The sequence below is a fragment of the Miniopterus natalensis genome, chromosome 1 (assembly GCF_054644295.1).
Source record: "Miniopterus natalensis isolate mMinNat1 chromosome 1, mMinNat1.hap1, whole genome shotgun sequence".
In the NCBI taxonomy this organism is placed as follows: Eukaryota; Metazoa; Chordata; class Mammalia; order Chiroptera; family Miniopteridae; genus Miniopterus; species Miniopterus natalensis.
In genome coordinates this window covers 104,777,654-104,793,613 of record NC_142081.1, presented here as the reverse complement: position 1 = coordinate 104,793,613, position 15,960 = coordinate 104,777,654, and the positions used below count along the sequence as shown (strand labels likewise).

General features: G+C 32.6%; 1 protein-coding gene across 1 annotated transcript in view; it reads right to left on the bottom strand.

Moving 5' to 3' along the window:
- Window positions 1-15,960, bottom strand: part of MDGA2 (MAM domain containing glycosylphosphatidylinositol anchor 2) — an 826,450-nt gene that overhangs the window by 354,130 nt on the left and 456,360 nt on the right. Inside the window, exon 3 of the mRNA XM_087824881.1 lies at window positions 6,203-6,377. Within this exon, the coding sequence (XP_087681007.1) occupies window positions 6,203-6,377 (175 nt within the window). The remainder of the gene's footprint in view (window positions 1-6,202; window positions 6,378-15,960) is intronic.

The following is a 15,960-nucleotide window of genomic DNA, read 5'->3' as shown; positions in this document are numbered from 1 at the left end:
CCATCCTCTTTATATTTTTATCATGTTTTTGATGTCAAGTACTGTTGAGTACTGAAGCATCCTTCACAGTTGAACCTTGCAGTATACTTAAGATTACATTTCATTTTATACAACTTTATCTTTGTCTTCTGTTAATAATGCCAACATTTTGTTTCCTCAATTTTATATGTACTTATCCAAACCATGTTATTAAGCTTTCTGTGAGAAGTGTAAAATTCCTGTCTAAAACATGTTTTCCTGAAGACATGCCACTTTACAAAGCCTCTTCTTCCCAGCTTCAGAGTCTTGGTTGCTTTGAGGCCCGATGCACAGCTACCATCGTGCTGTGTTACTTTGTCATTGTCCTGGGAGTCCCTTCTATAGTTTCCTATACATGATCTCCTTAAAAAATTACATCTTTTCCTTTTCCTGGATTTAATTCCTAGTTTTGGTGGAACATATATAAAATTAGTGTCCTGAGAAAGAAAACATTGCAGAAAAAATTAGAATCTTATAGGTCTAAAAATGTCTTCCATATTCTTTGATATTTGAAGAAAAAGTCTGCCTGCATATAACATTCTACTTTAAAAATAATTTTTCTACAGAAATTCAAAAGCTTTACTCAATTGTCTTCTAGATTCCTGATTTCTATTGAGAAATGTTCCATTTTGCTTTTGATTTTTTATATGTAATCATTTTAGAAAAAAACATACCAGAACTTTGAAAACTTTTAAGCACTTCTTGCATGTTGATGTGTCTTGATGTGAACTTCATTTACTCCATCATTCTAGGCCTTTTCTAATTGATAACACACTCCTAAATACTATGATGGGAAATTTTCTTAATTTTTTAAAGCACAATTTCTTCATCTCTATCTTCTCTGGAATATTTATTCAAATGTTAGATCAGCTTCCCTAATTCTGTAATTTTCTTATCTTCTCTCTCTTGTTCCAACCCTTTGATTGTTAAATTTTGTTTTACTCTCTGTAGGAGTTTTTCAAATTTATCTTTCGTCCTTTCTAAAGATTTTTGTTATCATTTTTAATATTCTAAGAGTTCTTTGATATTCTCTAAAAATTTCTTATATGTACTTTCCTCTTCTTGTTCCATAAGTGCAATTTTATTCTCTCTTTTTCTTAAGAATAGTAATTTTAAAAAAGAGTAATTACGTTTCGTTTTGTCTTATGTAGCCCCTGTATTATCTTTGTTTCCTGGATCTTTTTCTCATTTCTTTGCCTTGGTTTCTCTCTGTTTTTTGGGGTTTTTTTTCCTCAGAAGACTGTCTCAAATGTCTAGTTATCGTCTGGTATACTCACATCTAATAATCCGTTTTAAAAGACCTTATTGGTAGCTCCATTGATCTATAGTAGTCTTCATTGTGAGTGTATTAGCTGGGCTGTTTCAACAGGGCCCCTAATTGTCAGAAAAGGATAGTCTTTTCTCTAGAGTTCATCAGTTTTCCTAGATAAGAATTACCTAATTTTCGGCCTAGAAGGCATTCTCAGACCAAATGTGAGAAAGGACTGTGATGAAAATGTAAACTTTCACTTAATAAGCCCGATTTAATTACATTATATTACCTCTTGTTTTTGATGATTTTATAATTCAAAGTTCCTCTGTACTCTATTGTTTTCTTCAGCACATATAGATCTTTCATATTTTTCAAAGTTCCTTAGGTACAATGTTTCACCAAAAAAACCCCAACTCTCTGTAGGGATTCACTGGGAAGTTGGCAGAAGAAGGGAGGTGGTCAGGACTGAGCTGTATGATATGTGGAAAGAGATCTGGGCCTGTAACTTTGCTTGTATAGACTTTCAACCAGTTCTTCAGTTTTAGATTCAATTATACTCTCACTCTGAGAGTTAAATGGTATCTCCAGTTCCTGACCCTTTTAAAGATTCTGTTGCATGAGTATGCCTAGTTCTGTCTACGCCGACAGCTTTGATGTAAGCTTTCTCTAGTAAGCTAAGCAATGGCCATTTCCTGATCTGGTTCTTCTTCAAAATTGTTTCTCTGCCACCTTCTTTCCCATTCTCTCTATCCTTATTATGTGTTTTGTGGTTGCTATTGTTGTTTTATCCTTTTACTATTGTTTTGGTATGGTTGCAGGAAGGAGACATAAAGAATGCATATATTTAAAACAGCAGGTTTAAGTAAAACTAATTCTACATGTTTCTCTTAAACATGCAGCTGTTATTTTTCAGAATCTCATAAGAAAGCAGCTTCTGAGAGTCTGACAACTGGACTCTCAGAGTTTAGAATTGTAAAAGAATTGTAATTGATTGGCTTTTGATAAAAAATATTTGTATAAAGGACTAGGTCACATATTAGGAAAAAACATTAAATCATTATGTGGTAATGAAATCTACCTATTTATAAATGTACCATTATTAAGGAATTACACTTCATAGAATTCTTGGAATAACATAATTTTTAAAAACCAAAATGATAGGCTATATTAAATTGAGGAATATAATTATAATATTTTCTCAAATACAGAGCAAATAGTATTCTTGATTGAAACAATACATAAAAAATACATTTTATAGTTGCTTTATAAAATAAAAATGGACAAATATTTCTAACAATAAATTTTAGAAAATTAAGTGGGGAGAATTGTTAATTTAGATTATTTAATCTTTTCAAATTCATTAAAATTATATAGTGTCACAAATATTTTAAAATATTGATCTAATAAAAATAATCTCACTTTGTAACAATCAATTGTAGCAAGTTCTTTTCTGAAATTATTTCCTCATCAAAATAATGAGGGGTTATAATTTTAGGTAGGTATTAGCACTCAAGTCTAGAAATTAATTACCAGAACATGGAATTTAGTGAGATATATATTTTCACTATTATAAAAACTCTCCAGGACTACTGATGGCCAGAAAATTCATATTTTATGGGGTAATTTTTAGAGAAAACCTATCACAAGAAGGAATTAAAGGCAAAATTCTAATATTGTTTATTTAAAATGTTGTATCTGTGCCATAGTCTGCCTCAATTTATTGTTGCAAATATAATCCTTACCTGCAGAATTTTTTGTGTTTTTATTCTATGCCCATCTTTCAAGTTCCCTTGAGAATGATGAAAGTTCCACTTGTGGAACCAGTTTAGAAAATGAAATAGAAATCGATACGGTACTGGTGATTCTAAAGCCAGGACTCCAACAGAAAAATGGGTCTGATTGTTTTAGCATTTCCTAAAATACTTAAAGCAAAGGACCTGAAATAAAGTGGCTTACTTGTTTATGGTTCATAAAAGTGACTATCCAATCAAGCAGTCCAACATCAAATCAAAATCCAAGCACTGTTAGATGTAACCTTGTAATCCCATTTTAGACACCAAGGTTGCAAATTTAAACACAGGATTAATAAGTTAGTCACCTTCTTATTAACAATGATAGAACAAGTTTAAAATGATAAAGATTCACATAGAGAAAATATACTTAAATCTAAAAACTGTAGTCTTCAATTAACATTATATTTGGAACATGTGGATTCACCAAACAGGCCTAGTTGTCTCTATTATGAAGTGTTCTTACCCGTCAAAAATGTTTGCAAAATTATTATCTGAGGAATTTATTTATCCAAACCTTCAAGAATAGACACAACTCTTGAAAACACATGTCTAGAAACCATAAGAAAGGTTTCTGGCATTCCTTGGAAAATTTATACCCATAGAATCCATAATTTAATACATCTTATTTTCTCATATAGTTTAATTTTAGACAGCTTTCTAATAAATCCTGGTCACCAAAAAGTACTGAAAATAGTACTTAGTCACGGTTTGCATCACAGTTACAGTGATATTTCACTTAAACAACATAGAATGAAATGTTTGGCAAGTCCAGGTTGGTGGGAAACATCCCAAGGGAAGTCAAAGAAGAAGGGAATAGAGTCAGTGCCTTCAGGAAGGCGACACGCCTCAGACTACCAGGGACTGGCAAACCTGGAAGGAGCATTGCTACCATTTCCACCAAAGTGTGCACTAGGAACTAAGTCATTGAAGCTCTACTGAGTCTGGGCAGCAAGAGAGAAACAGATAGAAGAGTAGGTACGCCCGGCTGGGCGTGGCTCAGTGATTAAGCCTCGGCCTAGGATCCAGGCGATCAGGGTTCGAGTCCCGGTCAGGGCACATGCCTGGTTGCGGGCTTGATCAATGACTCTCTCCTCATTAATGTTTCTGTCTCTCTCTCTCCCTCTCCTTTCCTCTCTCTGCAATCAATAAAGATATACTTAAAAAAAAAAAAAAAAAAAAGAGTAGATACAATGCAGACTAGTACTTAAAAGTTTTTATAGGAAGAGGGAGAGAGAAGAATGTTTTAAGAATCCTTAAAAATGTCAGTTCCCTTTTTGTATTTGATTTTTAATCAAAAATATATTTTAAAAATTATTATTATTAAGCCTATTGTGGCAATGCAAGTCACAATGTCTTATTCATAACCTTTGGGAAGTGTTTTTCAGAATATTTAAGATTTAAGAAAGATAATACAGTACATTTTCCATGTATTATATGATGCATCCAGCAGGATCTGTGGCAATACTGTATAATCACATTTTTTCCTGAGTAAACCTTAATTATTCGTACAAAGTAGGGTAAATAAAGAATATAAAGTCTCTTCTATTTTTTCTGTTATAATTAGTTTAAGTCAGATGTTGTCACCAAACTAGTTCACATCAAGTTTTGCTAAAAAAAGTTACCAGTAAAACCCAACAAAACATACCCGCTCAATTTTCAGAACTTTTTAGATTTTAGAATTGTGTTTAAGGTATTTAAGTTGTGTATTTTAAAAATTCATCACCAAAATTATAATAACAAAAAAGTACAGGTACATACTCTAGAAAGTTATATTATAAAAGTATTTAATTCATTTAAATTAAATTTAGTTTAAAATTATATATGAACAGAAATACTCAAAATATATTTTTAAAAAGTATATGTAACTAAAAACATTTCATCAGGAGAAGGGGCACAGGGTGCTATGCTGAGGCTGGGCAGTGTATAGGTAAGACCAAGCTGTGGGCCAATGAGGACAGGAAGCGAGCCATGTGAGATGCAGGTGCCCAAGTTATGCCAAGGAATGCTTAAGGGCTAGAAAAATGGATTTCTTCCCTCTCATCCTTTCCAGGAAGGGAGCCAGCACGTGAATGTGGAAGGTGAATAACAAATGAAGCCCTGTTGCCCAATTCTCAGTCGCCTGAATAATCAAATGAGATTCAGCACAGGAGCTGATAAACAGATCTTGTGTAGCTCCAGTCACTTTCCTAACTATGCAACACCTATCCTGCATTGAAAAAAAGAGGAAAGAGGAAAATATAGGTAGAAAAGCAGGAATCGTTTACTTATTACTTATGCCTGAATTACTTTAAGGTGAGAAAAAAGTTTTTTTATTCTAACACTAAAGAGATAACAAATAAAATGTAAGTTCTTGTAGAGAGACAACAGAGTGATGAATAAACCTGTTCAAAGATCGAAATGATTGTAGGACTTTAATGTGCTTGGTGGGGAAGGAAGTAGAGACCAAGAGGATTTTAAGTATATTTGCTAACAGCAAAAAAATGGAAAAATGAGACTGAAAACAAAACTAAATCGACAAACACTTTCCACATGGCACAGCATTCCCCAAGGCACTGATTATTTTAAACAGAGTTGGATCAAAAACAGTCTACACAGATATTTTGGTCTTTCATCAGCAAATAGCTCCACATATATGATAAATATTTAAAAAATAAGAATAACTAAAATCACACCTGGGTAAAATTAACAAAAAAAAATTATAGTGTATAGAACACTTTCCTTTAAAAATATATAAAATACATTTATATACTTACATGTGAAAATAAGAAGTATATACATTCAATATTGTCATTGCTGAAATTTTCAGTAATATTGTTTTATTTATCTAGTGCTTAGATTTCCTTTAAATAATATTTTAAGGAATAAAGTATTTATGATAAAATAAAGTATTTATGATAAAATAAAGTATTATTTTATCATAAAATTATGAAATTTTCTATTGGAGATTCTTTCTTCAGGAAATATATTAAATGAGCTATCATTATCTTATATACCATTAATTCTCAACTAAATAGAACTCTAATTTTTAGAATAACCATAGGTTTTCACAATAATGCAACAACAAAAAGTAGATCTCTAGTGGTAGGACAAAAGAAATCTATAGTAGACCTAATTATAGTTTTCTGGGAAATTTACTTACAGTACACATCCACTCGGATCGACTTTATTGCTGGGGATCCCAAGCCATTCTCTGCTTTACAGTAATACCGGCCTCCTTGGTGTCGCTGAATATTTGTAATCCTCAAAGTCTCATTGAAGACGCTTGAGTCTTGGAATCTGTCAGAGGCACTTCCTGCTGTTTTGGTCCATCTGATCTGAGCAAGCATCAACAAAGATTGTTACTTTAGGTTGGTTTTCTCACAGAGCAATCAAAAATCAAATTATTTGAGGAGTTTGCTTTCAGAACTACTACAATGCCATTCCTGGCAAGTTACTGAAAATTAAAAATAAAAGTTTATATACACAAATGAATTATAAAAATTTAAATGCAATGTCATCATCGTATAGTGTACGTAATTTTATTCAATTGCACAGAATTTATCAATAACTTAGTGTGGAGGACAAATAAATATAATATAAAGGAAGTTAAAAATAAGTCCTGTAGTCCTCCCTAATCTGTGGTTTCACCTTCTGCCATTTCAATTACCTGCAGTCAACCACTGTCTGAAATATTAAATGGAAAATTCCAGAAATAAACAGTTCATAAGTTTTAAATTAGACACTGCTGTGCTGAGTTATGTGATGAAATCTCACCCCATCCCACCCCATCCTGCCCTTTGTCACTTAGTAGTCTTCAATTTATCACATCTACTGTTGTGATATCATAGTGCTTGTGCTCAAATAATTATTTTATTTAAGCCCATTCGCATACCTTTTATTACAGTATATTGTTATGTGTTCTATTTTATTATTAGTTATTGTTGTTAATCTCTTATTTTGCCTAATTTATTAATTAAGGAATGTATATATAGGAAAACAGTATATATAGGGTTTGTTACTATCTGCAGTTTCAGGCATCCACTGGGGGTCTTGGAACATACACCTGAAAATAAAGGGGATCTACTGGAGCATGCTGGAAACATGATTTAGTTTCTCTTTTTGTTGGGCACTTAAATTTTTCTTTTATATTTTCCAAACCCTATAAGATACTTTTTATTTATTAGCACAGGTACTACAGGTAGGCTCTCAATTTCTTTTTAGACATGCTTCATTATTTTATTTTAAATTTCCTATTTGACTTGGATAATTTAAGAATACTGTTATAGTGGTTTATTAAGATTATATATAATTTTACACACCTGGTTGTTAAAAGTCTTCTTTTTTATGGCTTTGCTTTAATAAGCCCAGAAATGACTTGTCTGTTTTGATAATTAAAATTCACTTTACATCAATAATTATTTCCAAAAAATGTGCACACTTTTCCAAAGAGAACATTTCTATTACACTGCAAAAACACTTGGAAATATCTAAAACATTCCATTATAAACAATATCATTCTTTTAAACACAGCTGTGTACAGCAGACTTAGTTGTTGTTAGCAATAAGGACACATTTAACTCAAATTTTGTGTTATTTTAGTTTATAAAACCTGAACAAAAGCCACATGATGCTACTGTAAAGTGATACAAAATAGGAAGTAAAAATAATTTGTTTTTTTCTCTCCTTGTCACTGCTATATTATATATATTTGCTTGTTTCTATTTTTAGGTTGAGACAGGGCTGATAGAAATCCTCTGAACAAACACACATGAAGAGACATGAAAAATATGCCACTGAAAACTGCATCTTCAAAATTGAAATCTGATAACACTACCTTTATATATGCTATTTTTATATAATGTTAATTAAAATTTATGATCTAATGAGATTAAAAGTATTTTTTAAAAGTTCTCCAAATCATTAAAATATCAATATGAAGATAATCGTATTTACCCTTAATTGTGAGTGAAATGAAAATATTACTTAGAGATTATAAAAACTCAGTAATTCACAAAATTAAATATCAAATGTTTATTCAACATGCACTCTGTGCATGGAATATACACAGAAGTAAAAGACATGATTTCTGATTTCAAGCCGTTTATTAACTGATTACTAATATGCTCATAAAAATTCAGGGTGTAACGAGGGCTGTGGTTTGATTAGTAATATTTCTGTGGTGAAATCTAGGGTTCTATTTTTATTTACATTTCAAAATCTAAAGGTAAACAAACAAATAAAGAAGGCTTAAGCAAATTATATATTTTTTGTTCTTGTATAGAAATATGCCAATTCTTTCTAAAATAATGGATATTTCTAAGATATTATCTAAGATATAAATAAAACACAATTCCAAATAAAATATAATTTCCTTTGTTTCCTTTAACTAAAATTGATTTTGAAAATAAGTATTTCAGAAAATAAAATGTAAGTTCAGGATAAAAATAGATAGGAAAATAATCTAGCCCTTCTAGGTATTTAAAAATATGTTATTAAGATACAAAGAATACAATGATTACAATGGTACAATACTAGAAATTGAGAATAAAGAAGAGACCAAAAGCATGTGTGCACTTGTGTGTGTGTGTGTGTGTGTGTGTGTGCATATGAGGTGGGGGGGGGGAGAGAGAGAGAGAAGAGAAGAGAAAAGTGAGAGGGAGGGAGAAGAGAAGATGATACAAACCAGCAGTTATCAAACCTTTTGGTCTTAGGACACTTTTACACTCATAAAAATTATTAAGGTCCCCAAATAGCTTTCATTTATTTGAATTATATCCATTCATAATTGTATTAGAAATTAAAACTAAAACCATGTTAAAATATATATTAACTCATTTTAAATTATATTAATAAACTAAAGAAGTGTTAATATAAGGAACATTTTTAATCAGAACACCATATTTTTCAAAACAAAAAATAATTGAGCAAAAACAATGGAATTGTTTTATAGTTCTACAAACCTCATTAATATCTAAGTTAATGGAAAAGATCTAGCTGAATAATCCTATCAACTTCTGCATGCAACCTGTTTCAACATGTTGCTTTGTTTCAAATATTTGAAAAAAATATGATCTCACATGGATATTTAGTTGTTAAGGGGAAAGCATTTCAATAGCCTTTTCAGGTAACTGTGAAGTCTTCTTTAATATCACACTAAAACTTTAGAAGTGGTAGTTTCTTAACATTTGCATGCAAAGTGGAACGTATAACTATACCAATGACCTTTCGGTTCTTTGTTACATAAAATCCATTAGTCTGTCCTTCACTTTGTATGAATTTTTTGTTCATATATGATTTCATAACATTGTGCATTAGTCATTTGGAAAATATAAATTCACTGAGCTATGCAGATCTTTCAAATGTTGGTATATTTCATTATACATTACAAGTCTTGTTTATTAATCTCCTCATCAATCTCTTCAAAACAGTCTTTAAGTGTTGGGAAGCCATCATCCTTATGTTGGCAGGTTTTCCAAAATTCTGATTTTTCTCTTAAAATGTAAATTTTATCCTTAGTATAAAATATAGCTAAGGAGTTTTCTTTGGGATGGTAGGTTTACTTCATTCATTTTTGACAAAATATTTGCCAGTACCCAGGTGTGACTAGCTGTAGCTTGTATAGCAATCATTCTTTTAAGTTAAAAACACTATACTATGAAACAGTGGCTAATTCGCTGAAAACCTTAAACACACAAGTGCTTACCTGAGACAACACTGTACTTTAGTAAGCAGGAGAAATGCTTTATAGGAGTTTTCCATCTGTCACTCAGAATATTAAAAATACAGTAGTCAAGTTTTGAGATGTTAAACATTTTTCTCTCTTTTTTTTCCCCTACTTTTAAAAATGTACTGAAAGGAAATACTCCTGAGCAGCAGAAAGACATAAGTCTACTCATTGAAAGAGCCTATCAATTTATATGTCTAATTAATGAGAAAAGAAACCCCAGACATATTCTGATAAATGCAGTGACTTCAAAGTCTACAAAGAAAATTGCATAGGCTTCCAGGCAGAAAGAGTAAACTGTTATAATGTGTCTGATCCTGTTCATTCGCCAGTCTTTTCTCTGCCTTTCCCTTGTGTTAGAAACCCAAATTATTCATGAAGCACCTGGCTACCCAGGACAGAAAAGCATTTCCCAGCTACGCATTAGGCTAGGTTCTTTCCCATGTGTTTCAGCAGAAATGTCCTTATAGGAAAGCAGGACTCCACATTTTGCTTATTTCAGCACATTTCCACCAGTTCACATCTTGGACCTTGTGTTTATTTGAAATGAAAATCAAGCAAAGAGAAGCAATGAAACAGAAGAATCTGAATTCCTGACATCACAGAGTTGTACCTAACTGACCTGAGCTATTTATAGCCCTGGACTTCTACATGAGAAATAATTTGAATTCTACTTTATGTTATACTTTCTGGGGATTTTCTATGACTAACAGCCAAATTTAATTAAAATTGATAAGCCTGGGGTGGTCAAGGAGATCAGCCTATCTTCAAGATTCTCATCTCCAACGCTGAAAGCTCCAAAACAGTAAAATGCTTCTGGTAACAGAAATATGTAAATTAAAATCAATCAGTCAGGAGTGACTATATACGATAAGATTAAATTAATAAGAAATTTGTAATTTAAAACAACAGAGAAAGAAGGTCTTTATGTAATGTTAAAAGTGACAACTGATAACAAAAACTTATTGCGAATAATTGGTATGCAGCAAAGTACAGAGTAGGTAAAATTATAAATAAACTAGAAACACAGTAATTCAAGAAACATGCAGCTGCAGTGGGGAATTCCAATACTGTAGTGATGTGAGAAGTAGGCAGTTCTAGCTTATATAGTTTTGTTTTTTTTCTATTAAGTTAAAAAATAAGCAAAACAGGGAGAAATTATAAAATATAATCAGCACATATGAATAATACAGTAAGTCTTTCATTCATGGAATAATAGATTTTTTTCTCATATCCATTAAACATTTACAAAAATTACTCATGTAGTTGGAATCAAAAAGAAAAAACCCCCAAACAAAACAAAACCTTAATTTAAAAAAAAAGAAAAAAAAAGGGATAGTACAGGCCATGTTATCTGGACTTTTTCAATAGTTATAAATGAATAATCTTAAAATGACAAGTGCCTGGAAATCCAGTCACTATTCAAAGAGAAAATTAAAAGGAAAATTGCAACCTATCTAGATGTCAATGAATAGAAAACCATTTCATACTAGAATATATGAATACAGTGAAAGGAGAACATAGAGGAAAACATAAACTTCAAATACCTTCTATAATAAGGAATGAATAAGTAAATAAATAAATAAAAGTATTCATCTAATTTATTCTAATTTCATGTAGATTGCTGGACTCTAACCTGAACCACTGTTTGTTATCAATGCAAGAACTGTAGAACTAATTCATCTTTACTTTTAATTTCTTCCCTTCCAGAGTCTTCTGAGCTAGCCTGGCACAGGCACACAGAATGCCGTTGGGACGCAATAAAGCACACAGGGAGTACCACTGAAGGCCTCACGGGTATTTCAACCCTGGCTTCCAGCAATTAGTTTAATAGATAATCCACATGTGTTTGTTGAATGAAAATATAGCACTTAAACTGAAACTTGGGGTGGTAAGTATAGTGGTGAGGATTAGATTCTGCTCTCAGTAAGATAGACAATTAAGAGTGATTTTTATAAGATGGAAGTTAGATTCTGTCCTGGACTTGGAAAAAAAATCTTGAATGAGGCAGGCCAATGCGTACTTAAAGGCTTTGTTCAGGGACTCCGGCTCTTTAGAGGTCCCTTCCCTACCATGTGTTGCTTGAGCTCAAGGTCCAAAATAATTAGCTACAGATCGAGTTGTCACATCAATTCCTAGCAGAAGGAAAGAGGAAAGACAAAAAGTGCCTGCTGGTTGCCTTTTACAGAAAGTTCTAGGATGCTGCCTTGTGACCATTCTGCTTGTATCATATAGTTCTATCTCATCCTTAGCAATAAGAAAGGCTGGGAAATGTACTCCTTGCCATGCATGGCACCTCCTTCCCAGCCCACTGCTGAAATCCGATGGTTCAATAACTCTGGAAAAAGAGGAGAGGGGATATTGGAACAACTCCTGGTCCCACAGTGGGAATAACATATATCCAATTTCAGATATGCTGCATTATTAAATATGATTGTGTTTAAATCCTGTTTACAGAGACATTAAATAACAATTGCCATAAAACTAACATGAATGGAAAAAGAAAGATACTAGAATTTAGGAAACATTGTTTCACTCTAATTTTCTACCTAATCTGAAAAAACAACAGGGAAATCCTCTTAGTTTATAGAGCATAACACTTAGCTTAAGGTTATCCAATTCCCAGCATAACATTTTCTACTTCGTGTTCTGATGTAACGACACTTCTGATATATCATTGCTTTAATCTACCCTTAAATAAAATCAGTGTTGATTGAGATAACTTAAGAAAATGTTAAAAACCTGAAGCACAGATCAAAGATAAACCTGGCTGAATCCAAAAAAGTATATTACATAGAGGCTACAAACTCAGTAAGGACTTAGACCTTGGCACTGCTCAGACTGCTAGGTTTCTCCCTTTAATTAATGCGTAGGGAATGAGGATTTGTGAGTTGAAGCCACCTTCTATCAGTTACCAAGGAATTAGGCCATATACACTCAGGTCAATCTGTAAAGACAAATGTACCCCAGCCTTGTTTGTTCTCTGAAAGGAGATGCCACATCAGTAAAAGAAAGCTAGAGAAAAAGTAAGATAAACATGGTCTTGTCTGACCTGCTATAATTATTGTGGTGATTTGCCACCAGAGCTTTTGGGATCTAAACAAAGAGTGTTACAGAGTGTTAGCCTGAGAGTCTAAAGGAATACCTTTGGTAGGTGATTGTGAGTAGTGCTCATTACGTTTTTGGAAAAAAGGTATATCCTTTTATGCTGCACTAATATCAAAGAAAATTACATTCTCTTTGAATTATTTAATACAATAAATATAATTCTGAGTGGCACAGGACCTCAGATCATACAAGCTCAATTTTTAATAAATTGTATCAGTCTACCATAAATTATAGCACAATGTCATACTTGCTTCTAAATCTAACTTATAAAAAAGACCACAATTGTCAGGCAATGCAGCAACAACATTTTAACCTGAAAACTTTTATACCCATGCATAAAACACTGTGCTTTTCTAGTCACTACCACTACTAGCATTACTAATACTATGAATAATAATAATATAACTTACAGCTTTAAATGATGTACAAATTACAGTTATTACCTGGTATGTGTCCACATTGTGATAAAGAAGAATTTCTCAGTGTGTGTAGAGCAAATAAGAAGCTCAGGGAAGCAATAAAGAAAAGAATCTGAATGTCAAAACGGTCTTCTCATTAACCAGAGAACAGAACAGTGAAGGAGACGGAATCATCATGGTAAATGCATTGGAAACAAAAGGAAAATGCTGGGTTGAGGATGGTATTTCTAAAACTAAATTTGCCTAAAAGCAAAAACGACAAGATTTTCTGATCCTTTTTTGGCTGTGGCTTTTCTTTGGACTTCAACTTTGAAGAACTCCCTCATCTCTTGTGTGAATAAACAGTGAGATAAACTAAATAAAATTAATGCTTATCTTTAACAATGTTGGGCTTCCTATTTGTATATGGAGCTACCATAGGGCCTGCTAGCATTATTTCAAATCGAAGGTGACAGATGCTTATAAATACAACATGTGGGAGATCGATGCAAATTGCCTCCTGGAAGAGTTTTATTTTGTAGCATAACCAAGATATTAACCATAGTCTCCAAACAACATGTAACAGGGTTTTCCTTCCTTAATAATTTACAAAAAACTTTTCTATTTCATCATCTGATTTTAATCACAGGACAGGCCTAAAAAGTAGGAAAATTTTCTCCCTACTTTACAACTCCAGTTCTTCCATGGCCATGGGACTCTGAGCCTTTGTACACAGATCTCCTTCTGACCTGAATATTCTCCCTTTTTCCTTCACCTATTATCTAGTTAACTTCCTCTGATCCTCCAGAAATCATTTTATTAGAAAGCTTACACTCTCCATAAAGCTCTATTACATCCTGTCCTCTTTGTTAACATAGCTCCCTGAAATTCCCTCTATGAGCACTCTCATCACACGTTACATAAATTAGCTATTTATACATGATTGCAAATAACTGGTGTTCTGCCTGATTCTCTCAGAGTCCTGTTATCCTTACATTTAGCTCACTAGGATTCCGTTTCTCATGGGAGAAGGTCTTTGGGCTGTGCAGCCACTTTGCTCTGAGTCTTGGGAATGCTTGGACTTTCTGCTCTACCCAGTGGCTCTTAGCCAATGAAAGATTAGTTTGGATATAAAAGCCCAGCTCCCTTGTCTCCAGTTAGGACAGATTCTGAAGCATAATTTACACTCCACACTTTCTTTGCAGGATCAGGCTGAAGCTAATCTCCTAAAATCACACCCTTGCCAGCCTTCTTTCCTTTCCTATCCTGCTTTCTTGATCCACTAGCAGTTTCCCCTGAGAGCACTTTCTTAACAAATCACTTGTATGTGAATCCTCATCTTGATCCCTATTTATTAAGAACCAGACCTAAGACATAACTCTTGCCTTTAATAAACCATAAGCCATTATAGCAAAGGCTGTTCTTGATCTTGGGATCTCCAGCCCAAAGCATTGAGCCTGGAACACAATAGTAATTAACAAAATCATTATTGCTTGAATGAATTCCTAGCACTATAATTCTACTGACAATGAAAAGATAAATTAGATAAAATCCCACTCCACAAGACACAATATTCAACAATGAGTTTCAGTTAATTGAGATATTGATCTTTCATATATATTTCTTCAAATGAAAATTGACTCTATTCATCTATGTTCATAATAAACTATACACAGAGGGAGTTTTGTTTAAATTCTACAACTTTTAATAAATTTATATTAATTCATTTAAATATTTCCCCATTACTCTTTATAAGCATAAGATTGATTATATTTTGAGCATGGGTTGTTGAAATTGGAGAAAAATATCAGATAATACCTTTCTGGGGTTAAATTTTAAATTGTTATTGACTTAGCAATTAGCCAGACAATAGTAAACTTTGATAAATGGAAAAAGTAAATTTATAAAGATAAATTCATTAAAGAGAACTGGCAACACTAGGGAAAAATAACATAAAAATAAAAATAGAATAATATGTGATGTGAATTATGAATTAGTTTATCATAAAACCACACAAGTTTTAGAATAGACATAGACTACTAAATGAATCAGCAGTAAAATAAAGCTGGTATAAAAATATCAAACACTGTGCTAAATATATTCAAATAAGATTGAAGTGTAAAAGTTTGACTTCAGTTTTTATCATAAACTAAATTTTAAAGGATTATAATATTTCTTAAAAGCTATAGAAAATTGGGAAAAGTATAAATGATAGTCTCCAATTATTCCACAAGGAGAATGGAAAGATATTTGTTTAGCTTCTTCCTCACTGGCCACTCTGCTTAGTCTCATTGGGCAGCTCCTGTTCACGCCCCTGATGCAGAATGGTGGAGTGTCTTAAAGCTTGGTTCTTTTCTATCTACACTCACTTCCCCAGTCATCCCTCCAGTACTTTAAATATCATTTATGTGATGTTCACTCAAGATAGTATTTGTAGTTGAGGCCTTTTCCCTGAATCCCAGTTGACAAGCAACAGTATCTACCCTCCACCCCCAAAGTAACATCCGAAATAAGTTCTTGATCTCCACAACAGCTCTCACCATCTTTCCCATTTCAGTTAATGACAACACCATCCTTCGAATCATTCAGACCTAAAACTATGCAGTCACCTTGAAAAGAGAAAGTCAATAAAGATGCAAAATCATATTACTAATCTTAATTCCAATAAAAAACACGCCAGATCTATGA